Source organism: Rhinolophus sinicus, linkage group LG04, assembly GCF_036562045.2.
Source record: "Rhinolophus sinicus isolate RSC01 linkage group LG04, ASM3656204v1, whole genome shotgun sequence".
Taxonomy (NCBI): Eukaryota; Metazoa; Chordata; class Mammalia; order Chiroptera; family Rhinolophidae; genus Rhinolophus; species Rhinolophus sinicus.
Genome location: NC_133754.1, coordinates 122,533,353 through 122,555,982, shown reverse-complemented (window position 1 = coordinate 122,555,982; position 22,630 = coordinate 122,533,353). Strand labels below are relative to the sequence as shown.

The 22,630-nt window shown below is 40.3% G+C and overlaps 1 protein-coding gene across 35 annotated transcripts in view; it reads right to left on the bottom strand.

Moving 5' to 3' along the window:
- Positions 1-4,336: 4,336 nt before the first annotated feature.
- The window catches only part of ELAVL2 (ELAV like RNA binding protein 2), a 154,355-nt gene continuing 136,061 nt past the window's right edge, over positions 4,337-22,630 (bottom strand). For 25 of the 35 annotated variants that reach the window (XM_074330309.1, XM_074330316.1, XM_019752416.2 and 22 more), the window contains 4 exons: positions 18,287-18,440; positions 14,915-15,140; positions 7,738-7,776; positions 4,337-7,125 (listed from right to left, as the gene is read on the bottom strand). In XM_074330309.1, coding sequence (XP_074186410.1) covers positions 6,795-7,125; positions 7,738-7,776; positions 14,915-15,140; positions 18,287-18,440 — 750 coding nt within the window. In that variant the 3' untranslated portion in view covers positions 4,337-6,794. The remainder of the gene's footprint in view (positions 7,126-7,737; positions 7,777-14,914; positions 15,141-18,286; positions 18,441-22,630) is intronic. The other 10 variants (XM_074330311.1, XM_019752423.2, XM_074330312.1 and 7 more) reach the window with 2 other exon arrangements.

Genomic DNA, 22,630 nt, shown 5'->3' with positions numbered 1-22,630 from the left:
TCTGCCTTGCCATCTGGTTCTCGGGCCACATAGTCTTAAAACAGAAAACAGGGATAGCAATTTATTGGAAGAAGCAAAGAGGCTTTCCTTACGCAACACAAGGGTGTAAAGTGGGTACTTTTCTAAGAGTAACTACTGAAAAGCAGAATCCTTTCCAACATATAGTTGGGTCCATGTGCAGAATGCACAGCACCAACCATTCTCAAGAGATGAAACTGTGCTCAAGAATACGCATGATACAGTAACAACTCTATGTTCTGCAACACTGACAGCCACAGCTACTTATCCTTTTTTGACAGTAACTCAGGGATTTTTGGGTGTGAAAATCTGCATTATTTCTCATAATTATTACTACTTGCAACTTCACAAAACCTGTCTTTTGATAAGGGAATGACCTATAACATGCCTGTAAACATAAGGGGATTTATTTTCACCATGGTACTCAACAGTACTTCACAACTGGCTGCTTTTCCTTCAAGGTCCCAGAACTAAAAACTCTACATCTTTTGGGTGCTTGACCACCTGCCTTTATGGGACATAATCTTTGTCCCTCATAATCCTCGAAGTTGCTGCACCTTTGTCACAACTGCAGTGCGATGCAAAGAACAGAGCTACCTTGCCATCTGCCTGCTCCATTCCAAAAGGTGGGTGACCATGAAGTGGCTGCCGGTTTCTTCATGTCTGCAAAGAAGTCCAGGCTGGGGCTGGCTGGGTAGGAAACTGCACAGGAAGGATTCTCGGAAGGGGCGCACAATGAAAAGCAGAGTTAGAGCACGTGGCTACAACAACCTGTAGGTCAAAGGACCCTTCAGAAGAAACACAGCAACGAGCCCTTTCCCCAGAGACCTATTTAAACTGGGCTTTCTTTTCCGTGGTTCTTCATTGAAAGAGAAGGTGTGGTTATTAACCTTATTGTCGCTTCCAAAAACAACAAAAAGGTAAAACGCTATCAAATCAAAACCTCACCTTAGAAATACCTGAGAGACATTTGGACTTTATCATTTTCCCCTCACCTTTTATGAAGGTGACAGCTGAGTGACATGGGCAAGAAAAGCTATACATCAAAACATAAGAGTGAACTGAGTACTAGGGCACTAGAAAATAGTATAAATACTAAAAGAAGGATCATACTATCATCTTAAATCATTGAGTGTAAAAGGTATACACTCTGAGAAATAGCCTGGTCCAGTACCTGACTCCTGGGCAAGCTTTGTTGCTTGGTTTTTTGGCATACACCAAACAACATGCTCCAAATAAATGTCTCCTTTAAAAGAAGACAATGTCCTTCCTAGCAAGTTTTACACAACTCCGAAACTCCCATGCAATCTATCATAGCACACATTTTCAGTGTTACAGTAGCAATGGGCAAGGGAACAAGAACAAAGTTTCGATGTTCAGATACTTCGTATTTCACTGTGGACTCAAATTTCTGACCCGTCAATTTTCTGACTGGTCACAGACACAAAAATGTGTAATGAAATCAGGTCTACATTGAAAATGTTGACCCACGCTGACGTAGGGTTACCCTACGTACCATGTCTTTGATCAGTGTTCTCTTCTTGAATTTTCTTCCCCAATCTCTGGACTCCCATCTACTCCTGATGACCCACTTCAAATGCTACCCATTCCCACCCCACTAATTACCCTACACACACACACACACACACACACACACACACACACACGCCACTCCCTCCTTTTCTTTCTAATGGACTTTGTACTTGACTTCCTTTGTCCTGTAGTTACTTGTGGATGTGGATAAATCTGGATACAAGACTAGATGCGAGAGAACGGAGAGGTGTGTCTTCCACCTATTTACATTGGTCCTTCTGAGACACTGGACACAGCAGAGGACATGCTTGGTTGTTATAAGGTATTTGAAATCGTCACATCCATGGATATTTCCAGGGGTTAGCATCAACTACTACATCTTAATCTATATCTTTAGTTATTTAAAAGTAATGTTAATCGACTTTAAGACCCTATGATTGTGGCATGTCTTAATTCAAAGCAGAATAAAGCCAGTCAACATACCCTTCAAATCCAATGTAGTTTATCATATCAGTGCTTTGCAAATTTTCATTCCATGTAGTGTACGTTTAGAAAGAGCAAGAACATCCAAATTCCTCCATTGACCCAACTACATAGATAGAGAAGTGTCTTATTGTGTATAACTTTCATTTTGCTTCAGAAAGGATTTGGACAACGTAGAATGTAAGTGCATCTTAAGAGTCACTAAACTAAATGATACTGCTAGCAGGTTGAAACGTACACAAACGAGCTAATAATCATCCATGCAAACAAGGAAAAGCAGAATCTGTAAGAAGGGCAGAGCAGGTTTCTTTGCGCAAGCTGTACTGGGTTTCTAAGAACTACAGCAAGTTAGCTTGACGCCTGCTCTCAAAGCATTTATGACACTGCAGTCGTGGCCTGGTGGCTTGTCTGTCCTCCCTCCTAGGTAACAGTTGCCAAGAAGTTTAAGAGCAATGTCTTGTTCATTTTCACAGACCCAGGGCATAGCACAGCAATGAATAACCAATAAATCTGTGCTAAACAATAAAATAATACTGTTTATTTCTGTGAACCAGAATTCTGGACAGGTTTCAGTAACCCTCTGTCAACAGGCTGCCAGTATTCATGGTGCAGATGTTTTAACCCTTCCACCTGGAGGGGGATTGAGCCCACTTTGGGGAATTTTCAGAGAAAAAAACTAAAGAATAGTAGAGACAAATGAACCATTTGCTGCAATAACTGCAAGCTATAAATGTTCTTCAAACAACAAATTCTGTTATGATTTTCGTAATATTTCTGTTTTCTTCCCTGTTTGAGGTCCCAAAATGGTAACACAGGCATGAAGGATCAAACCCGCTGCGTTTTGTTTTTCTTTTGGTATCTTCTACCCAATAAAATGTGTATGCATATTGTTCTGGAAGTATATTAACAAAATGCATATATTTTAACAAAAAGTATGCTGAAATTTTATTTCTAGGTAACCCTTTGAACAGGAAGTTACACGTTTCCACTACATTTTTTGATCCTCTTATAAAGTAAGGGTGGGCCTCTTGCATTCTACTTAAAGAAAACAACAACAAAAACCCAGGAGGGTCAAATTGCTAGCACTATTCCTCATATAACATTAAAATAATGTAAAATGATTTTAAGATTAAAAATTTTATGTTGACTACTCTAACACTGAATTGTGATACCCTACATGATTTGTAAGTATACGGTAAGAAAGGATTCTAAGGAAAAAACATTTCTCCTCAAGTATACCAGTAGTTTCAACAACCTCCTTTCCTTAGAATTTTTCTACTATCTACTCGAATATAAGAGAATTGCTGACATGCACACGAGTCAAAACACTGATAAGCATGGAAGAGGAGAGGGAGGTGAGGGAAGGATATTCCAACACCACAAAATTAGAGTATTAAAATTCATATAATAAAAAAGGGAGTATGGAGATTCAAGATTAATTGCATGTTGAAAGAAAAAGAATCGTCTTGTCACTCAGCTATACTCTTGACTACTAAGGTGTGAATTCAGGACTATTGCTTTTTAGAATGGCTTTTTACCAAAAAAGCTGATACATACAATTAAATTAAAAGAAGCCTAGTATACTTGGTAAAAAGAAAGAAAAAAGGTACTTCAATATTATATATCAAAATTTCTGAAGTTCTACAGAAGTAGAATGTTTGCATGAGAGAGAGTGAAAAACCTCTCTCCCTCCACAGATGTGTTACACAGGGTTGGCACCGTCCACGCTTTGTACACATGTGCGACTCACATCAACCCTGCCCTAATGAAAACCGAGTTTCTGATTTCCGAGAAGAGTCTCTTGACAATCTGGCACTTAGACAACAAATACAACTTTCACACACCAACAGTGACTCCCATGGGTAAATTAAGTCCTGCCAGGGGAAGCAGAGTACGACGTTACCTTCCTCTGTTTGGGTTTTCTTTAGCTCAAGTATATGTGTGAGGACAACTTCCATTTGTTTAAAAAAAAAAAAAAAAAAGGTTGATGGTTATTAAATCAGAACTATAGAATGTGAGCATCCAATTACTCAAACTTTACAACTCACCAATGAAAGCGTGTATTCCTATAAAAACTACTCATCAAGTAATATTTGAAAGCTAACTAATCAGAAGGTGCCATTCAAAAAATTTTTTGCACATTCTACTTCAATTAGCATGCCTTTTGGAATTCTTACCTTAGATAACACTGCTTTCAACTAAAGCTCTAAGGGAACCTCTTTTAACGCCAGAGAACCAGTTTATTAGACTGAGCACCGGAGCCCCCAAAATGTGTATAAAGACCTACTCACCACACTGTTCATTCCCTTCAACTTTGTTTATTGATGTACTGAACATGAAAAAGTACAAAGAATCCAAACACAAAAGAAAACATGTACAGCCTCTTAAATACTCAACAGAATATATTTTCTATTCCAACAGATGTGAATTAAGTCATACTGTACAACTTCAAATAAATACCAGCCTTACATTTTATTAAGTGCTCTGATAAACACTGTAAAGTGAAGCACAATTTGCATGCCCTCTCATCAATGCCTCGGTTTGCTACAGTAGTATAGGAAAGAAGCATGTAGCTGCTGTTTTCCCATGAGGGAAACCTTATTTTTTTTTTTAAGTATATACATGTATTTTGTTTTTAGTTTTTTGTGTTTTTTTTTTTTTTTAAACGCAGAAGGTTAACTCTGACAGTCTAAATGCACCTAAGGATATGAGAAAGTGCTAAGCCAATTGATTTCTGAAATAGCATTGAGTGGGTCAGCATGAAAACTCGCTTATTCACTTTAGCACGCGCCTCACAGTATATGTACTGTACTATACTGAAAAATTTTATAACTACAATTTTAAATAATAAGAAATAAAACTCAACGCAACCGCAAAGATAATGTACAACTATGTTATGCATAGCACATTGCCTGTTCTAAGGGGAAGCACGTGAGCATCTCAGTTTATACAAAAAGCAGGACGTAAGTATATAGTTCTCAGTGCATCCTGATGAAGGCATCTTAGCCTTCAGCTTTTTTGAAAATTTATTATAAGCTAGATGCTAATCAGAAAATATTTTGTATTTTTAAAATTTCTTTCATACATGGTAAAGACTTATTTTATTATTTCCCCAAATAGTGGTTTAAGCATCATACAAAGTTAAATTTCAATAGCATACAGATATTTATGATTTTTGTATGAAAAATGTAAGGAAATTTGTTCAAAACCTATGGTTATACTCATTTTTTTTTTTACCACAAACATATTTATAAACGAAAATGTAGCATCACCATAAACAGCTGAAGCTAGACTATCTACAGACAAAATTAGCAACAAATCTGATGCACTGTAAATTCAAGTCCTCAGGACAACAAAAGTGATTAAGCAAGACCTCAAGTAACAATGTTAATGCCATTTACAAAGGAAAAAACTGATACAAAAACATTCAAAACCTGAACATCACTTGGCATGTAAGGGAAAAAAAATCAAATTAGCTGAAAGGTTCATAAACACAAGGTCTTATTTACATTACACAAAGCTCAGGTGTTAGCCTTGAACGTAACTTTCAAAATACCTTCAAATATATCCAACTCAGATCACTTTTGCCGATTTGCTGCAGTACAAATCATGTGCAACATCTTTTTTCCTTAAGACAAAACAATTCTTCAAACAATACTGCAAGTACATCACTAAACACCATGAGCTCTATCTGAAGGGATTTCTTTAGGAAGAACAGATTTTTTCCCCCATCTCTTGGTAATTTAAATTTCTTGCCTGCTCTTATATATTCTTTTGTAAATTTTTTTTTTTACTTGTTTCAAAATCACAAATCAATGTGAGCCACCTATCACATAATACCCAGGATGATCAGACACTCCACTGGTGATTACAAAAACGAAACCAGCAGTGCTTCCCGCATTGATTCTATTCCTTTCATACAAAGATCTCAAAAGTATTTTCTACATCATAAATCTTTCTAAATTTTCCAACCACTGCAAATTTCCTGGTAAATTTTAAAAGCTCACTAGGTGTCATATGAAGAGATTTCTCAAAGTATTCAAGTCAAAATATTTGTTCCAGGACCAGTAAAAAGTTTCTCCAAATTTTCTTTTTTATAAAAATAGATGCTTTTTTTAAACCCACATCAAAGAGGCTCTTATCTCTTTGGCAAGGTACTGCTTTACGAAAAGTTCTCCAGTATTCTTACAATAAGCGTTTATAATGTATCCCCCCCCTTCCCCAACCCAAATCATAATTATAAAATAAATACTGTTTTTAACTTCATAAATAAAAATGTAAACTTCAAAATACTTTTCTTAGACATAACAGCAATGCTTTAAATGTAAACAAAACACAAAGCTAATCAGAAAAAGGAAAAAAAGTGGGGGGGGAAGACACAACCAACTGAAGAATTACAACACAAAGCCTCAATATTTTTTACTCACAGGTTCAAGGCAGTTATGTAAAAAGAAAAGAAATGTCTTCCCTTAGCTGAAACACTTTAAAAGGTCCACCTTCTTCAAAGAAGGCAATAGAATGCAATGTGACAGGTAAAAACCCTGTACCTCTTGTCCATATTCAAACATAAAAGATATTTAAGAAGTTTTAATTCAAATACTAGCAATAAAAAATCTCACATATTTCTTAGGATGCTAAGTAGTCATTTTATCCCCATCTCAACACTGACTTACAAAGACATTTACTAATGTATAAAGTTTCTCTTAACTTGCCTTTGTTGTATAGTTTTCATATATAAATGGACTGAGGACAAGAGCTCATTAGGCTTTGTGCGTTTTGTTGGTCTTAAAGGAGACCTGCAGTACTCTGTCTCCCAGACGGTATCCATTGAGGCTAGCTATTGCCATTGCGGCCTCATCATAGTTTGTCATAGTCACAAATCCAAAACCTTTGCATTTATTGGTGTTAAAGTCACGGATGACCTTCACGTTGGTGACAGCTCCAAAAGGCCCAAACATTTGCCACAGGATACTCTCATCTGCGTCAGGAGCCAGGTTGTACACAAAAATACACCACCCTGTTCCTGGGTGCCCAGGGATATTAATTCCAGCCAAACTGGTCATGCCATCAATGGTCATTGGAGAAAACCTACTAAAACAAAATAGGAAACACACACAGACAGACAGACACACAGAGACAGACACACATGCACACAGACAGACACACACACACATACAATAGAAACAGAGGTTGGTTACAGCAATGGACTTATTTCTTTTCCCTTTCCCATCCCAAGAGTTTTAGTAACTCCCCTCCCCCAACAGATACATATGACTATCTGATGTTGCAACCCAAGTCTGTGTGTGGCTTGCAGTGACATGCTATACTATCAAGGTATTAATGTTATGAAATGGCCATTAGATGCTGTACTGAAAAAATATTATCCACAATCGCAAAAAAAATATATTTAGAACTGGTTTCACAAATTTAAGCAGGATTGCAGGGAGGCGGGGGGCAACACACATGTAAACATGCTACGACGTCGCAATGCAACATAAAACAATGTGCTGTTAAAGGACCAGGTGGCATCCGGTGATACAAAACTACTCCTTGAGTCAACCGTGCTTCCAAAAACAGCTTTTCATTAGGTTGTACATGCAAAAGAAAACCCAACACAAACTTATGAAGGGTGTCACTCCCCAAATCAAAGAAACTAATCACTCATGGGAAGGGGATATGAGTATCATGAACCTCTATCATTACCTCTTTACTCCATAAGCCATATTGAGCAGATTGTCCAACCTGCAAAACACACATTTAGCAAACTTCAGTTTTTAATTTTTCCCCTTGATGTTTAAGAAAACTGGGCTTGTCACTGCCATCTTCCAAGGGGATGTCTGTATAGTAACTGTTTGTGAAGTCTCAAAAATGGGGGCTTTTCACATTCCCGAGAGAAGGGTTCCCCACTGCCATAGACACTAGGTCTTCTGATGGATACAGTTCATCTCTACAACGGTCAGTGCAATGCAGGGGGAACACCGGTGCCACTGAGGAAGCCCTTCAGAGACGCAGTGTGGAGGCTCTGCAACAGTCAGCATTTTGCTGTCACCTTTCCAGGCGAGTTCTAAGTCCTCCACCTGCACTGTCGTGTACTTTATACCACTTTGAACTCTCCTATCTCTATTGATTCCTGAGTATCCTAAGACACACCGATTAAGTGATTCACCCAAGACCACAGGGCTAGTAAATTGGGGGCTCCGATATTCAAACTCTGCAGTGGATAGAATCCCATAAATTTCCCTTCAACCTCCCAACTTTGAAGGACTCTCATTTCTTAGGAACAAAGTAGTGTTGTTAGAGGTAGAAAGAACCCTACAACCTCGGCTAAACCTCCCATTTCTCAATGTACTCAGCTAAAGTCCAGAGAAAGGAAGATGACAGACTTTCTGCTCCAGGGAGCAATGAAGGATAAGCCCCGGACCCGATGCGTCTTATGACTGTGCTGTAAGCAGTGTAGCCCTACTCATGGTGCAAGCAGCCAGGCAGCAACAAACCAACTTGAGTTTCTCTTAAATTTTTTAAAAAGAAAGTAGCTGGGGTGGGTGGGGACTTGAAAAACACTCACCGCATCCTTTTCCTATTTCAAAAATTAAATTGATTTCGTAGTACTTGACTCTTCTTGCTTTATCAGTTTCAAAGAAACCAATTTGATGTTCCAAATTTGCACAACGCATACCAATGAATTGCATGCGTTTAGAGGAGGTCGGCCAAGTTAATACATTGCGCCTGTAACCACCCTCAATGGTCAACACTCTCTGCATAAGACCTGGGTGGGGGAATAATTTTTCTCTCTTTTAACACCAATGAAAGGAAAGCCTGAAAGATGTTTCAACCTTATTGTGTAACCTGTGGCCTCAAGTGAAGCTAAAGCACACATGAGAAAGCAACTCCTTCTGGTTTTATAAAAGCCAAAAAAAAAATCTCTTTCTGATCTTTCAGAATTGGAAAAAGATTCTGACACATGCCTGTTCCCAATCACCCCTGAGCATTTTGTGTGCTTTGCCAAAATGGAAAACAAAGAACTGAGCTGATGTAACGGGAAGTGTAAGGAAAGAGAGCAGACCACAATGACAAAGGGTCCTCCCCTGTGTGTGTCTCGTCCCACTACCCTCAGAGGCAGGGCCGCGTTCCTCCTCACTGTACCACTGAGCATGGAGCACAGGCGTGGGTCAGTCACTAAGGGTTACACAAACTATCTGTTGATGGAATCAGAGCAATGAGGTTACTAACATATCCTTAACTGCTGGATCCCAAAGCAAAACTGTCAGGAGGGCTGGCTGGGGAGCCTGTGTGCACGGGCAGGTGTGGAAAGAGGACACAGCTTGTGCTTTCCACAGACATGATGAGTGTACTCCAAGATGCCATGTGTTCATACATCAAAATAAAGGCCACAAATACCAGAAATAAAGGTGCACAAAAACTGCATCACAACCATAAAGTACTCTGACGCAGACAATTCCATAAAACCGCTGGAATGATCACTACAGAATGCATCTGGAGTATGATACCCGCAGAACAGACCAACATATTGGGGTCTCCTTCCAAAGTGCTGAAAGGTCCACATGCAGAGGCAACCTTATGAATTCACTCAAAATAGTTACATTGTCTCTGCTCAATAACTGGGCATCGGAAGGGACCATCACACTCTGCCACAAGCAGCTTAGACACCAACCAAAAGTACACAGACAAAATCTCCTAGTCAAATTCTCAGTATTTTCAAGACAGGGTGGAAACCCAAACTGCCCCCATGTGTTAACGGAGGGGTCATTCATTCCCCACTCTCCATCCCAGGAAGCTCTGGGCAGGAGGCCTGGGGCTTCTGTACTAGGATCTCTGAGGACATTCTCAGTGGGTCTGATTCATCCTGCCTGGGAAATCCTGTGTGATACCATCATCCTTCCCTCAATACCCATTTTAGGAAGAAGTCAGTCCTTTGCAACTCAAGCCGACTTATCTCCCTCTCCCGCTGCCCCACCAACAAGGAGTGCGGGGAGGAGCAGGGGACTCCAGAAACAGGACCGAGGTGATGCTGCAAACGCCTGCCTGCGTGCCGGTGGGGCTGGCAGTCCTCTGCTCCGTGCCACACATCCATGGTTCTCATGGGAGCTGAGGGAAGACGGGGGTGGGTGCTCCCTGCGGGCGCCGTGGACCCCAAGTCTTTTAGCAGCTGGGAAACTGGAAATAGGCAGTTACAAGAGAAGATGGTATACATTGCACCGTGTTCTCTTAGAACTGCCTTGTTTACAGTTAGCTCAGACCCAAGGACCACTCTGACTCTCCAGAATTATGTATTTTTGCCAGGTTTGTCCAGAGTTCAAGGACAGCCATCTTTTCTGTATTGTCATTTTAAAATGCAAGCCAATTTTTAAGGGACACCAAATTAACAGGCTCCAGAATGACCCATGATGAGGGGTTGCAGTGTGGCAAGTAAATATTAAAGTATATATTAAATATGAATTTTTCAACGTTAAAAACAAAGTGTGCTTTACTCATATATCATCAATGCATCGCACGAGTACCCTCACCGGCTCCCCAGGCATCACGTACTTTCCTGAGGGAAGGCTGAAAAGTCCTCAAAGGGACAGTGAGACACTCTCAACCTGTTCTTTAGCTGGGACATAATCCACTTTACAAATAAGACATTAATGGATCTGGAGGATTAATAGGTTAAAAAAAAAAAAAAAACCTGGCTTTAACTAAAGTAATCCTCAAAGGACAGGTAACTTCAAAAAGATTCCTGCAAAAATCATTATCGTCGTCGTCGTCAGAGTGAGGGTTACACAAGTAAGAGAAGCCCAAGTAAGGAACAAAAGAGCGAGCTAATTATTTCTTCTCCTCCCAGTACAAACTACATTATGAAGCCAGACACAAGATAATCCAACATGTCTCACATGCAGTCAGACAAGATCAAAATTATTAAGGTCATTTTATGACTCTTGCTTTAAAGGGATAGTATTTACTAAGCTATCGGAAAAATGAAACATAAAGCCTGTCAGCACATGATAATTAAGAAGGCATTGGATATATTGCTTGTTATCTTTATCCATCTTTATCTTCCATATTTGATCAGGGTTTATGAGCTAATGAATATAATAACACAAACCCACAAACCCCATATAATCTAGAAAAAAATATATACTGCAGACACACGTACAAACATTATTCTATAGTTAAGAATACAACTCAGATTATAACCAGGCCCTATTTTGAATGGAACCATGTTTGGGTAGAGCATTCCCATTTCAAGCTAGTTGCTTATAAGTAGAGGATAGAAGGAAGGTACCTGCCTACTTTCCAAGAAATTTAGCTGACAGACTAAGGGAGGGCACACAGGCAAGTAAAAGGGAAAATGTAAAGTCAATTCAAGTCACTAATAAAAATATATGTAAAGAGAGATTCCCAATGAGTAAGAAAACAAAATTCTGAACCCTAAAATTAATGGTTCTCAAAACCACTCCACAGCAGCGACTGAGATCTGCTCTGAAGTTAAACCACAAGACCATCAACTTACCCCCTTATCCAATTAGACAGTATCATCTGTCCTCTAAGAGAGAAAAACATTATTCAGGAGAATTGATACCAGTCTCTTCCAAAAGGAAACTGTGATGGTGCAACCAGCAAATGCCTTAAATGCCACTCAAGTGCTGATTTAAAAGGCTCCTTTAAAAATGCATCAAGACTTAGGAAGCCGACTCAAACAGGTCATTAGACTAGATCACACTCAATAAAATTAAAGCTGCTCCACAAGATGAGAGATGAAAAAATTTAGCTGAAAGTTTAACTCGGATACTATGTCCCAAGGATGTACTTAAGGGGCTTGAATTACACTACCCATCCAAATAAATAACAATGGTTTTATTTTGAAAACTATAGTCAAATAAGTGTATTAATCAGCAATGCTCATGTTGAAATAATTCTCCTTCTAATTATTCATATGGGTTGACTGTTACAAACCTCACAAGCCCACTTTTAAACTTATCCCGTCACATGGATTTTAATTTTTTTTACTTGAAAACATGCATTTCATTAATATTAATATCTTTGAATATTATAATACTTACAACTTGTATTTTCCAATATCTCTCAACTCCTAAGGTACTATGTCAACATAAAAACAGTGAGAAATTTTCTAACTATCCGCTGGGAGATGACAAACTCAAGGGTAAGAGCATTAGAACATAGGTATCAGGGACAAAATATTTGTGTAACGATTTAGAACTGAACTAGAGACAAGCAAAATGCCAATAAAACAAGTAAGTCCTTCATTCAAGAGTCTTTATCTGGTAAAAGAATATTCGACCTTAGTTCAACAGGAGAGGGAAAAATCAAGATAAAGACAGCCACATTTTTAAAGGTTAAAAGAAAAAAAAAACACGGCAACCAAACATACATCAGGTTAAACTTGAACTCTAGGAATAGAGGCTCTCAATATCTTCTAACACTCAATCTAAACCAAACACCTTCACTGAGCTCAAAGACTAGTTCATAATTTACTATCTGGACAGAGATTATGGGAGGAAATGAGAAGTGTAGTGATAGAATCAAGAGTTAGAAATATGAAAAGACAATGAAAATCTGCCCCATTTTCTGAAACGAAGTTTCCCTAACAGAAAAGTTTTATTCCCTTTTCCAAAACAAACAAACAACAAAAAAACTATACATAGTTGTTAAGGAAGAATTTCCAAATTAATAACATGGAACGAAAAGATAAAAGCACAGAATGGGCAGAAGATATTTAAAAAGCTATTAAATTTGACCACCAGAACATCCTGTAAAGCTTTTTACCCAACTGCAAATGAAAAGCACAGAGCATGCAGAGGGGGCCAGATGGGGCTGAGAGCAGATCCAGTAGTTATCAGCATCCTAGTATTTCAGACAGGCCTTGCCACTTCAATAATCTGGAACTCTCCTGAAGATCTTGTCATTTCAGTTCGTTTGCCCAATCTTCCTCAGAATTCAATCTTAATTCTAAGAACACAGTTTTACTTAACAACCACCATAAAACAAAAACCAGACCTTAATTCGGAAAACACCAAATATAACTCACAATTTAGACCAACACAGCTCTCTACTAACACCAAACAGTTTATGCTTTCACAGTGTTAACATCAACAAGTTCCAAAATGTTTTCTCTCTCTCAGCTCAAAATTCCTTTCTAGGCCCCAAGGAGTTCTGAAGTTAACTGGATGGGCTGCCTAGGAAACACCTCTAAAATTCTTTCAAGCTTATCTGCTGCTACATATGCAAAAAGTATGGTTCACTTAAGATACCACAAGGGCAACCTACAGGCAGAGTTTAAAAAAAAACACACACAAAAAAACAAAAGCTTTGTGAGATTTGTGTCTCTGTAAGGGCAACTATCACCCAGCCCCAAGCAGCTCTCCCTCCGCCCCATCACCACTACCACGCACCACAACGATGGCTGCGTTCCTTCTGGTCAATGCTTTTGCACTTTACAGTTAGAGCAGAGAGTGAACACAAGGCTCAATCAACTGGTACTTGGTGATCCAGTTCCAAATGGAGAAGCCACCCTAAGTAGGGCATGAACATGGTGTTTATGGCCAATTTCGTCCTCGTACCTCAGGTGACGCATTTATTGAGTAGTTTTTTAAAAGGAGGTATTTGACTGATTCTATCCCCACGTTATTTTGTTGTTTTAGTACTCTAAATACACCAATGAAAAAATGCATATGAAAAGATGTATGAGATTTAAGTTCGAAAAGACGTAACTCCTTACTAAGCTACATCTGTGATTATATCTTTGGTAATTAACTATTCTGCCCCAGCAAGGAAAGAAACAAAATTGATATGTACTTGTGATTTTAAAAAAAAATAGCATGGGGTTAGATGGCATTCTGGCTGTGGTACACCATATGGCCAAAAAGGATATTAAAACATGTCTGGAAAATAAAAACCGAGTGACTTGCTTTGTGCTCTGTTTAACATCTTAAAATCAGTGTTCTTCTCACATGCAAATTAGAGATGTTTTCTAAATGACTTCGTTTGGTTGTTACCTCAGGATTAGAAAAAACTTGAAAAATTGAAATATTTATAATCATCTAAGAGATAGAATGTCTTCTTTCAGCTAATGACGCATGGCCATTCTATGGACTATACAGGGGTCTGCAAACTACCACCCACAGGCCAAATCCAGACTGCCATCTGCTTCTGGATAGCCCAGCAGCTAAGAATGGTTTTTACATTTTTAAAGAGTACTTAAAAAAAAACATGCAACAGAGACCACGGCCCACCAAGTCTAAAATATTTACTATCTGACCCTTTACAGTGAAAGTTTGCAAACCCCTATAAAAATTTAAAAAGGGGAAAGGGATCCATCTGTAGAAACTTCATGTGTTCAAATAGTTTATAAATCCTTAGTGATGCACGTATTACAAACCAAAGTAACGGGAAGAGCTTGACCTAAAAACTGAAACAGGAGAATAAAATCTTAGCAAGAAAACAACGAAAAATGGGAACTCAAAAGCCCTGGAAATGTTAAGAACCGAGTATGCTGCAGGCCAGGGTTTCTCAGCCTCGGCACCGCTGATGTGTGCGGCTGGGGAACTGGTTGCTGGTGGGCTGCATGTGCACTGTAAGATGTTCAGCAGCATCCCTGGCCTCTACCCACTAGATGCCGTAGCACTTCCCACCCAGGTTATGCCAACATAAGTGTTTCCAGACACTACCAATTGTCTCGAGGGGCAAAGTTACACCACCACCCCAACCCCAAGTAGGTTTTCGCTGTGCCAACAAGAAAAGGAAAGAAAACAACAACGATAACAGTAATAGCAAACCAGAGATCCTGTTAATAAAAGTACTGAACAGTGACCCTCAGGGTTCTGAGTTTTATAACTGGGCGTAAGCACCAGACCGGACTTACCTAAAACGCTGTGCCTGCTGAGCTAATGGTCCTGGATACCTTCTGTTTGGAGACTGGTACAGCTGGGAAAGGATGGCCTGATTGGTTTTTTGGCTTGGATTATTAGCAAACTTTACAGTGATTGGCTCTGTGGCACCAGGAGGTTTCTGGCCATTTAGGCCTTTGATAGCTTCTTCTGCCTCAATCCGCTTGTCAAATCGAATAAACCCTACACCTCTTGATATGCCTAGGGTAGATTTGGGTAAGGATTTGGGAAAGAGAGAGCGAAAGAGGAAAAGAAAAAAAGATCAATTAATTTTCCTTCTCAAGAACATGTTTTCACCCACATGACATCTGCCACAAAATCAGAGGAAGAGGCAAGTTTTACCTTAACTTGGCAGTAATTCAGTCTAGAATCACAATTTTGTATTTTTAATAATACATGAAGTCACCTATACAATTTGAACACCCAATTATCATATGCTTACCAATAAGCTAAGAGAAAGCACCCAAGTATGCCCCATGTTTCCTCTCCCCCGCCTTCTCCTCTCCCTCCCACACATTCTCTTTAATGATGGCAAAAGCACGCCTGAGTTTCATTTTTCAAATTATGCGACTGGACAAACAGCTCAAAAATGACAGGCACCGCCACTCCGTTTCTTGTAACAAGGAGAACGGAACCTAGGCATTTCCAAAAAATGCTAAAAAGTCATACACAGCGGTAGAAAGATTTATTTCAGCTAAATTTTTAAATAATAATATTAGATTTACTACTATTACATAGGACAACGATCCTTTACGAAAAATGTCTGAAGAGGCTTTTATGGTGCCCTGAAGCTTCTCCACTGCTTTTAACTAGCTATACTTTATTAGAGAGAGAGTTTTATAGGGTGAAAAGAAGTAAAATGGACCTAGATTTTAAAAATAAATAAAAGGAAAACCTCGAAGCTTTCTGGCTTCAGCAACATTATTCCTAACTATGGAATGCCATTCCCTGTCTCATGCTCTCCATTTTGAGAGACGAGAATGAGAAAGCAGAGGGATGGCCAAATACATGTCCAGCTTTTGAGACAGGGTAGAGGGAAACCCAACTCACTCCATTTAATTAGCTTAAGCAGGCTGGGGGTGGGGGGCATAGCCGGCCACTGTGAGATATGCAATTGCAGGCACACACTTTCCTGATTGCAGTGCTTAGCAGAACCAGCTTGGGACTAATAGCTAGAAAAGTCTACATGCATCAGAGTATGTCACTGAGAAGAGGTTATTGAGGAAGAGAAACTGAGAAAATGCACTTGACCGTGATGACGTACTGGAACTTTCCAAAGGAATGAAGATGTACTTGCTCTCCAATTAATACTGTAAGTTCAACGGCTTAGAATTTTATTCTAATGTAGAAGACGGAATTCTTCCACGCATGCTTATCTCGGCCCGCCCATCCCTTCGCCCTTCCTATGGAAGCTACACCCATTGCACAGTATTACCACCTGATGGCTGAATAACAAAACTGCAGGATTTTTCATGTCAAATGAAGTACTCAATTTTGCCTTGAAAAGTGTTAAGTATAAAGATGAAATGGTGAGATGATGGCAGATAAGTGTTCAGCATGAAGCCCCCCTAGGACCAAACGGTTCCACGAGGAAAGCCTCTGGTAAGCAGCGCAGTGGCCTCCACAGGCTGGGCCCTCTAAACCCATGGTCCTCAGGCGAAGGGAAGAAGAACAGGAAGGGCTTGATAAAACGCCCACCTCCGAGTTTCGTGCTTCAGGTGTTGGGTGGGGCCTAGTCATTTGCTTTCCTAACAATATTCCCAGAGGACGCTGCCGCTGCCGCTGCAGGACCACACTTGAGAATCACTGACTAAACCAGGAGGGGATATGGCAGGTCTGCCCAAGAGCCCCCGCACTCAGGAGGCATGTGCAGTTCAAAGAAGGACGTTCTGTAACGCAGGTGAAACCTGCTGTCAATTCACCGAGTCCTCATTAAAAATGAATGAATTGAAAAGCATCAAGTGATATGAACAAAATAAAAAGGCATTTTTGTTGATTTAAACAAGTGTATCTGGCATTGCCAGGCCTGGATTTCAATTTAATCCCATAGCACTCTGGGTAATAAAACACGTCGTGATGGAAAATATAAAGAGGAGTGTGAAATGCAGCTAAGAGGACAGCACATTTATGTACCCTCACTGGACTACACTGCCTCCAACAGCAAAACCTACGGGCCATTGTCCCGTCCTGTGTATGACGGTAGATACCGCTCTACCCAAAACACTACGTACGGAGCTTAGCCTCCTCTGAGGCTAGTTCACAGCAAAGAGGGGCGTGACATGGGCTGCTTCTGATCACACTCTGATCAACTAAATTGATCTTCACTTGATGAATTAAACACTTGGCCTGATTTTATTTAAAAACTTGGCCTGATGAATGCATCTCTTTTAAAAACAAAATCCGACACTGTAGTACACGATGTATATCTAGTGATATCACCATTATAAAGGGGTGGGGGAGGAAAAGGAGAGAGAAAAAGAACAGGGAGAATGAAAGAGGGGCGAGAGAAGAAAAACACACACACAAAAAGGAAAACCTCCCTATCTTCTTTTTAAAAGCGAGCAGAAGTTGAATGTGATTGCTTGAGTGTATGGCGCTACAGGTGATTCCCCCCCCACCCACCCACCCTTGTCATATTTCTCTATTTTCATTACGTTTTTTAAAAAGTGTGGAGCTGGTAATAAAAAAATACACATGTACTTTATTTTTAAAATCCATCATCAAATCTATATTGCTAGCTTTTCTTTAACTGAAAGCAACAGCAGAAGAGTTCCCATACACACAAAAGTTTTAATAAACATAATGGTCTTCTCTTTTCTGTTTGGTTAAAAGTTACATTAAGCATAAAATCCATGCTTAACATTCAAAATTTCAGACACACACAAGCCTACAGTACAGCATGGACCCGGAAATCACCCTTACTGGCAATTACCAGAGCAGCTGTAGTGTAATCCTCCCCTGGAGAAGTAGCGGCATACTGCTGCATTCAACTATGCTTCTTACAAAAATAAAGTTGCTTATTAGGACTTCATAAGGAGGATGGGGGCTTTTTTCACGCAGCAGCTTGGAAATGAAGATTATAACATCTGCAAATTTATTACAAGCCATGAAACAGGCTTCGAACCTGCCCCTTCAGGGTGGAAATGACTCAAGCTCACTCACTATACCCCACAATCTATTTTTATCCATGCATATTTATGAACAATTCCAGCAGAAAACTGCATTTTCTAGCCCACATATACCTTTGATGTGTTCTAGAGGCAGGGCTGATCTATGGGAAGGCAGAATATTTTGCAATCTGCCAGTCAGAAAGTGTAAGCGATTGTTCAGCGCGGCTGCCTACTTACCAGTGACCTGGTCAACAAGAATACGAGAAGTAATAATGCGTCCATATTGTGAAAAAAGCTGTTCCAACTCCTTCTGGGTCATTGTTTTTGGAAGTCCACTGACGTACAAATTTGCGTCTCTGATAGAAGCTGAACTTGGGCGAGCATAGGAAACCTGGAAAAGGAAAATAAAATTACACGTACATGCCAACTCGGTTCCCTTCCTTCAGAAACTCAAAGACGGGCTCAGGTTAGTTAGTTAGTAGCTTTTCCATAAGGCACATACAACAAACAAGGAAGTTACAGCAAGCCCAGCGTTAACCGTTTTACTCAGTGCTGGAGAAATTCTCAACTAATGGGAAATGCCGTTCTCCTGGGTGGAGAGAACATTTACCCCAGACTTGTAAGTTACAAAACAGACCAGTGAGACACACAGCACCGGGCTACTCCTGGTTAAATAGGTGTCCTCGATGGGGCCAAACCCCTAAACTAGGAATTTAGGCTCAATCGAATGATTAACTTTAAAGACTCTAAATGCATCTGACATTTTTGTGACCTGTTTTCGAGCCTCTCCCATGTCTGGGGGTGATGGTGCCAACAGTTCTAAACAATTTCTCCTCTTATCAGTAAGTATATGTTCTTTTGATTTATTCCAAAATAGCTTTCTATCCCCACCCTCGAATTCCCACAAATTTAAATATGTCAATGAGTTGTTATCTCTCCCCTCCATCATCCTCTATTGCATTCTTGTCTTTTTAACCCTGATTTCAAAAGATCTTAAGTCCCTTGATTGACTTTACCTGCCAGTTTATGTAGGCTTTCCAAAAGCTTCCTATCTTTTAAGATATAGTACCCAAAATTCTACAAGGATGGAAGGCAAAGTATATTTGTCCAAGTCTATTTGTTCATAATCTACATTCTTCCATAAGCTTCATATGGGAGGGAGCTACAGCTGTCGCTCTTATCACGGTATCCCCAGTATCTTGGCACGTGATAGATGCTAGAATATTTGCTGAGTAAAGACAACCTAATACCCCACTGACCCTCTGGGTCCACAACAGCTTATTGGACCAGAGCATTTCAGGGACAATTCAACAAGTCATTGTGATACATCTTGCCCAGATTGTAATCGATGGCTCTTTGGCTATAATCTATAGCTCTGCTATGTGCCATTCCTGACCACATTCTCCTTGGTGTAACGGTAAGCTTTTTTGGACTACCTGTGAAGAAATACATTTCACAATACACCCCCATCTTCCAAATCATTCATAAAAAAGGCAAATGGGTCTCACTCTAGGATTGACTTATGGGGGTACCAGGATATGATATAATAACTTTGGCCTGCTCATTTTATCCATTAGTGTTCCCTTTTCATCTAGTTCATTGATTAAATAAAACAAAAAAGCTAACATTTAAAACAGCTTTTGATATGAAATATTTTCTCCATGATTTAAATTATGCCCACAGCTCACTTTGTTATGACTTTTTTGCTCCCCCCCCCCCCCCGAAAAGCAAGCCAGGTTTTATACTACTTTATAAAGGTCTTGCTGTCTTTCACCCTTTCCCTAATAGTATTAACATTTAATACTCTTATCCTTTATTCAGTAAGTTTGCTTATTATCCAGTGAAAATACACCTGTTGGACCAAGGCTACACTTGGAAGGCACATTAGCCCTGTCGTGTCTATAGACAGAAGGAATTTGGAATAGGGGCGGAGAGAAGGTAGGTAACTATTCATGTAGCACTCTTCTCTCTATGCCGATACCCTAAGAACTACAGTTGGAGAACTACAGTATAAATGAAAATAACAAGTTCCTTTATTGGGAAATGATGGAAATGAAGGAAAATTCCAAGTGATCACTAAAATAATTTGAATGGAATCTAGTCTTGGGACTTGCTATAAGCTGATAAAAACATGAAGCCGATGAATTATATATGCATTCAGTGATGGGAATACATGAACAGCCAGTTTCTAAAGTACAATGCTCAGTTATCTGGGTAAGCTAAAATTCTACCACTCGGACTCCCTTGGTATCTAATGGACTCCAAGGCTTTATTTCAGGGGCAGGGAGCTCTTGGCATGTCAGCTGTTAGTCTGCTCCAGATCGTGTGAGCAAAGTGTTCCCTTTGTGAAGAGCCACTTCCCATGGGCAACAGAGTAAGCGTCTGCACATTCTCACAGTCAGGAGGTAACTTCCTATGACTGACGAAGGAGGCAGTGGGGCAGGCAGCCTCTCCATGAGCTCAAGCAGGGCATGAAATAACTTAGCAGTAGTTAAAGGTGGCAGGCAGCTCTCTAACCAACGTGCCTGGCCACAAAATTAGGTTCAATTCATTCAGGGCTCTATGAACTTGGACAAATTCTTTAAGTCTACGACCACATAATTGTACCTTCTTTATATGATTAGTGGGAATAATTCAATGAAATAATCTCTAATGCACATAACATACAGAGCACAGAATCTAAAAACCTGGGTGACTATCGTATAAATATTATTTACCTCTATATGCAGCATCTGAAACATGTAGGGAAAGACCCCGACCATTAAACTTGAGAGTAACCTGAGTCCATTACTGTGTTCCGGAATAATATACTCACGCAGTGACATTTACTGCTTGGTGCATTTCAGAGGAGTGTGGGTGGAGTGTTTTAAAAGTTATCCTAAAATATATTTAGGAAAACGGGTTTATATTTAGTGCTTATATAAAAGCTTTGAAAACATACTTGGGTCAGTTATGTTATCTGCTTTTATATTTCCTTCAATATCCAGTCTTTCGGTTCACATTGCTTCTTTAATTCCCAGCCTGCATTGACTGTATTTTCTTATTTCCTATATTCTTGATGCTTTGGCCTGCAAGGCCTGGATCCTGGACAGACCGCCACTCCCAGGGAGAGCTAATTCCTAAAGATAGTAAATGTCTCTCTTGGGAGCACACTTTTGGGATACAAACCAGCTGGTCCAGCCCACACCCCATCTCCTTTATCAAACTCCCACACCCCAAGCCAATATTCCCCGGGCCCTACATCAGGCCAGGGATAGGTACCAGACAGCGAGGGGCCATCCCCAGAGCCCAGAGCCCTCCAAAATGATTCAAGCTATCCAATGCTCAACTTACTGGGCACACCCTGCCCTGCTTCACCCTTTCCTCCCCACAGAACCCCAGTAAAGGCTCTGGGCCATGCTGCCCTCTCCGCCTCCCCCGTCTCCGTCCCCATGAGGCCCAGCAAGGCAGGCGGTGCCTCCCTTTCCTAGAGATTCATGAGTCGAACCCTCCTCCTCCCTAGCAATCGCGTCCACCAGGTGCAGGTCTTAACATACCCGACTGAAGCAAATCCTGGGGACACTTTAGAACATGGCCACATTAAAAGGACTCTGAGAACCAGTAACAAACCTCCTTGAAATAGTATTTTTCAGGAATTCGGGCAATGATCCAGTTCCCACAGGCAGGACAGAGGTGACTGAGTCGTATGTAAACGGGACGGTGGGAACAAATAAGATTTCTACGTAACTTACACGCAGGAGTTTCTGCAGAGACTGCACTGGCAAAGCATTTTAAAGACAACACTGTGGGTGCCTCACAACAACGCTGTGAGGCGGGCAGGACACACGTTTGCATTTTTTACTGCCGAGGAAAGAGGTGCAGACAAGGAAAAGAATGGGCCTAAGGTTACACGGATACAGTGCTGAGTTCTGGATTCAGATGGTGGTCTTCCGACCCCACGTTCTTATCTACTTGTCCAGTTTTCTCGCCACAATACCACGCTATAGTAACTAGCTGATCAGTGCACTTGTCCTGAATTTGGAAAAATTAAATGAATCTTGGCTGTTTTCTACACACACACACACACACACACGCAGTGAAACTCAGCACAGCAGAAAACAGGGTGGCACTAGAGTTATTTTATTTCAGTTTCCCTTAATATTTTGTGAAAGTAACTTTTCCCAAGGAAGGATGAGTGACCACTAACTGGGAGAAACTGCACATCATCATTAGGATTTTGAAATTCATTTTATTACTTTCAAATTCTTCGAATGTAATTAAATGAGGAATGCACGCCCCCTCCACCCCTGCCCACGTTCCTACAAGACGTAAGGTAAGGTACCTGTCCTCCTCCCGGACCCACGTGCTGCGTCTCACCCCTGCACCACGGTCACTGCTGGCGTTAAAACAGCTCCGTTTCCCCTGCTCCCTCACACACATCACTATCACTCACATCCCCACCAAGAGAAACATCTTCTTCTTCTTCCAGCTCAAAGAATTATACACCGCAAAGGCATTCAGACCAAAGCAGGGAGACTTGCAGTGGGATAAGGATGGGTACTTTGGAGACTCAAATCAGCTTTCAGACCAAATGTTGCATCT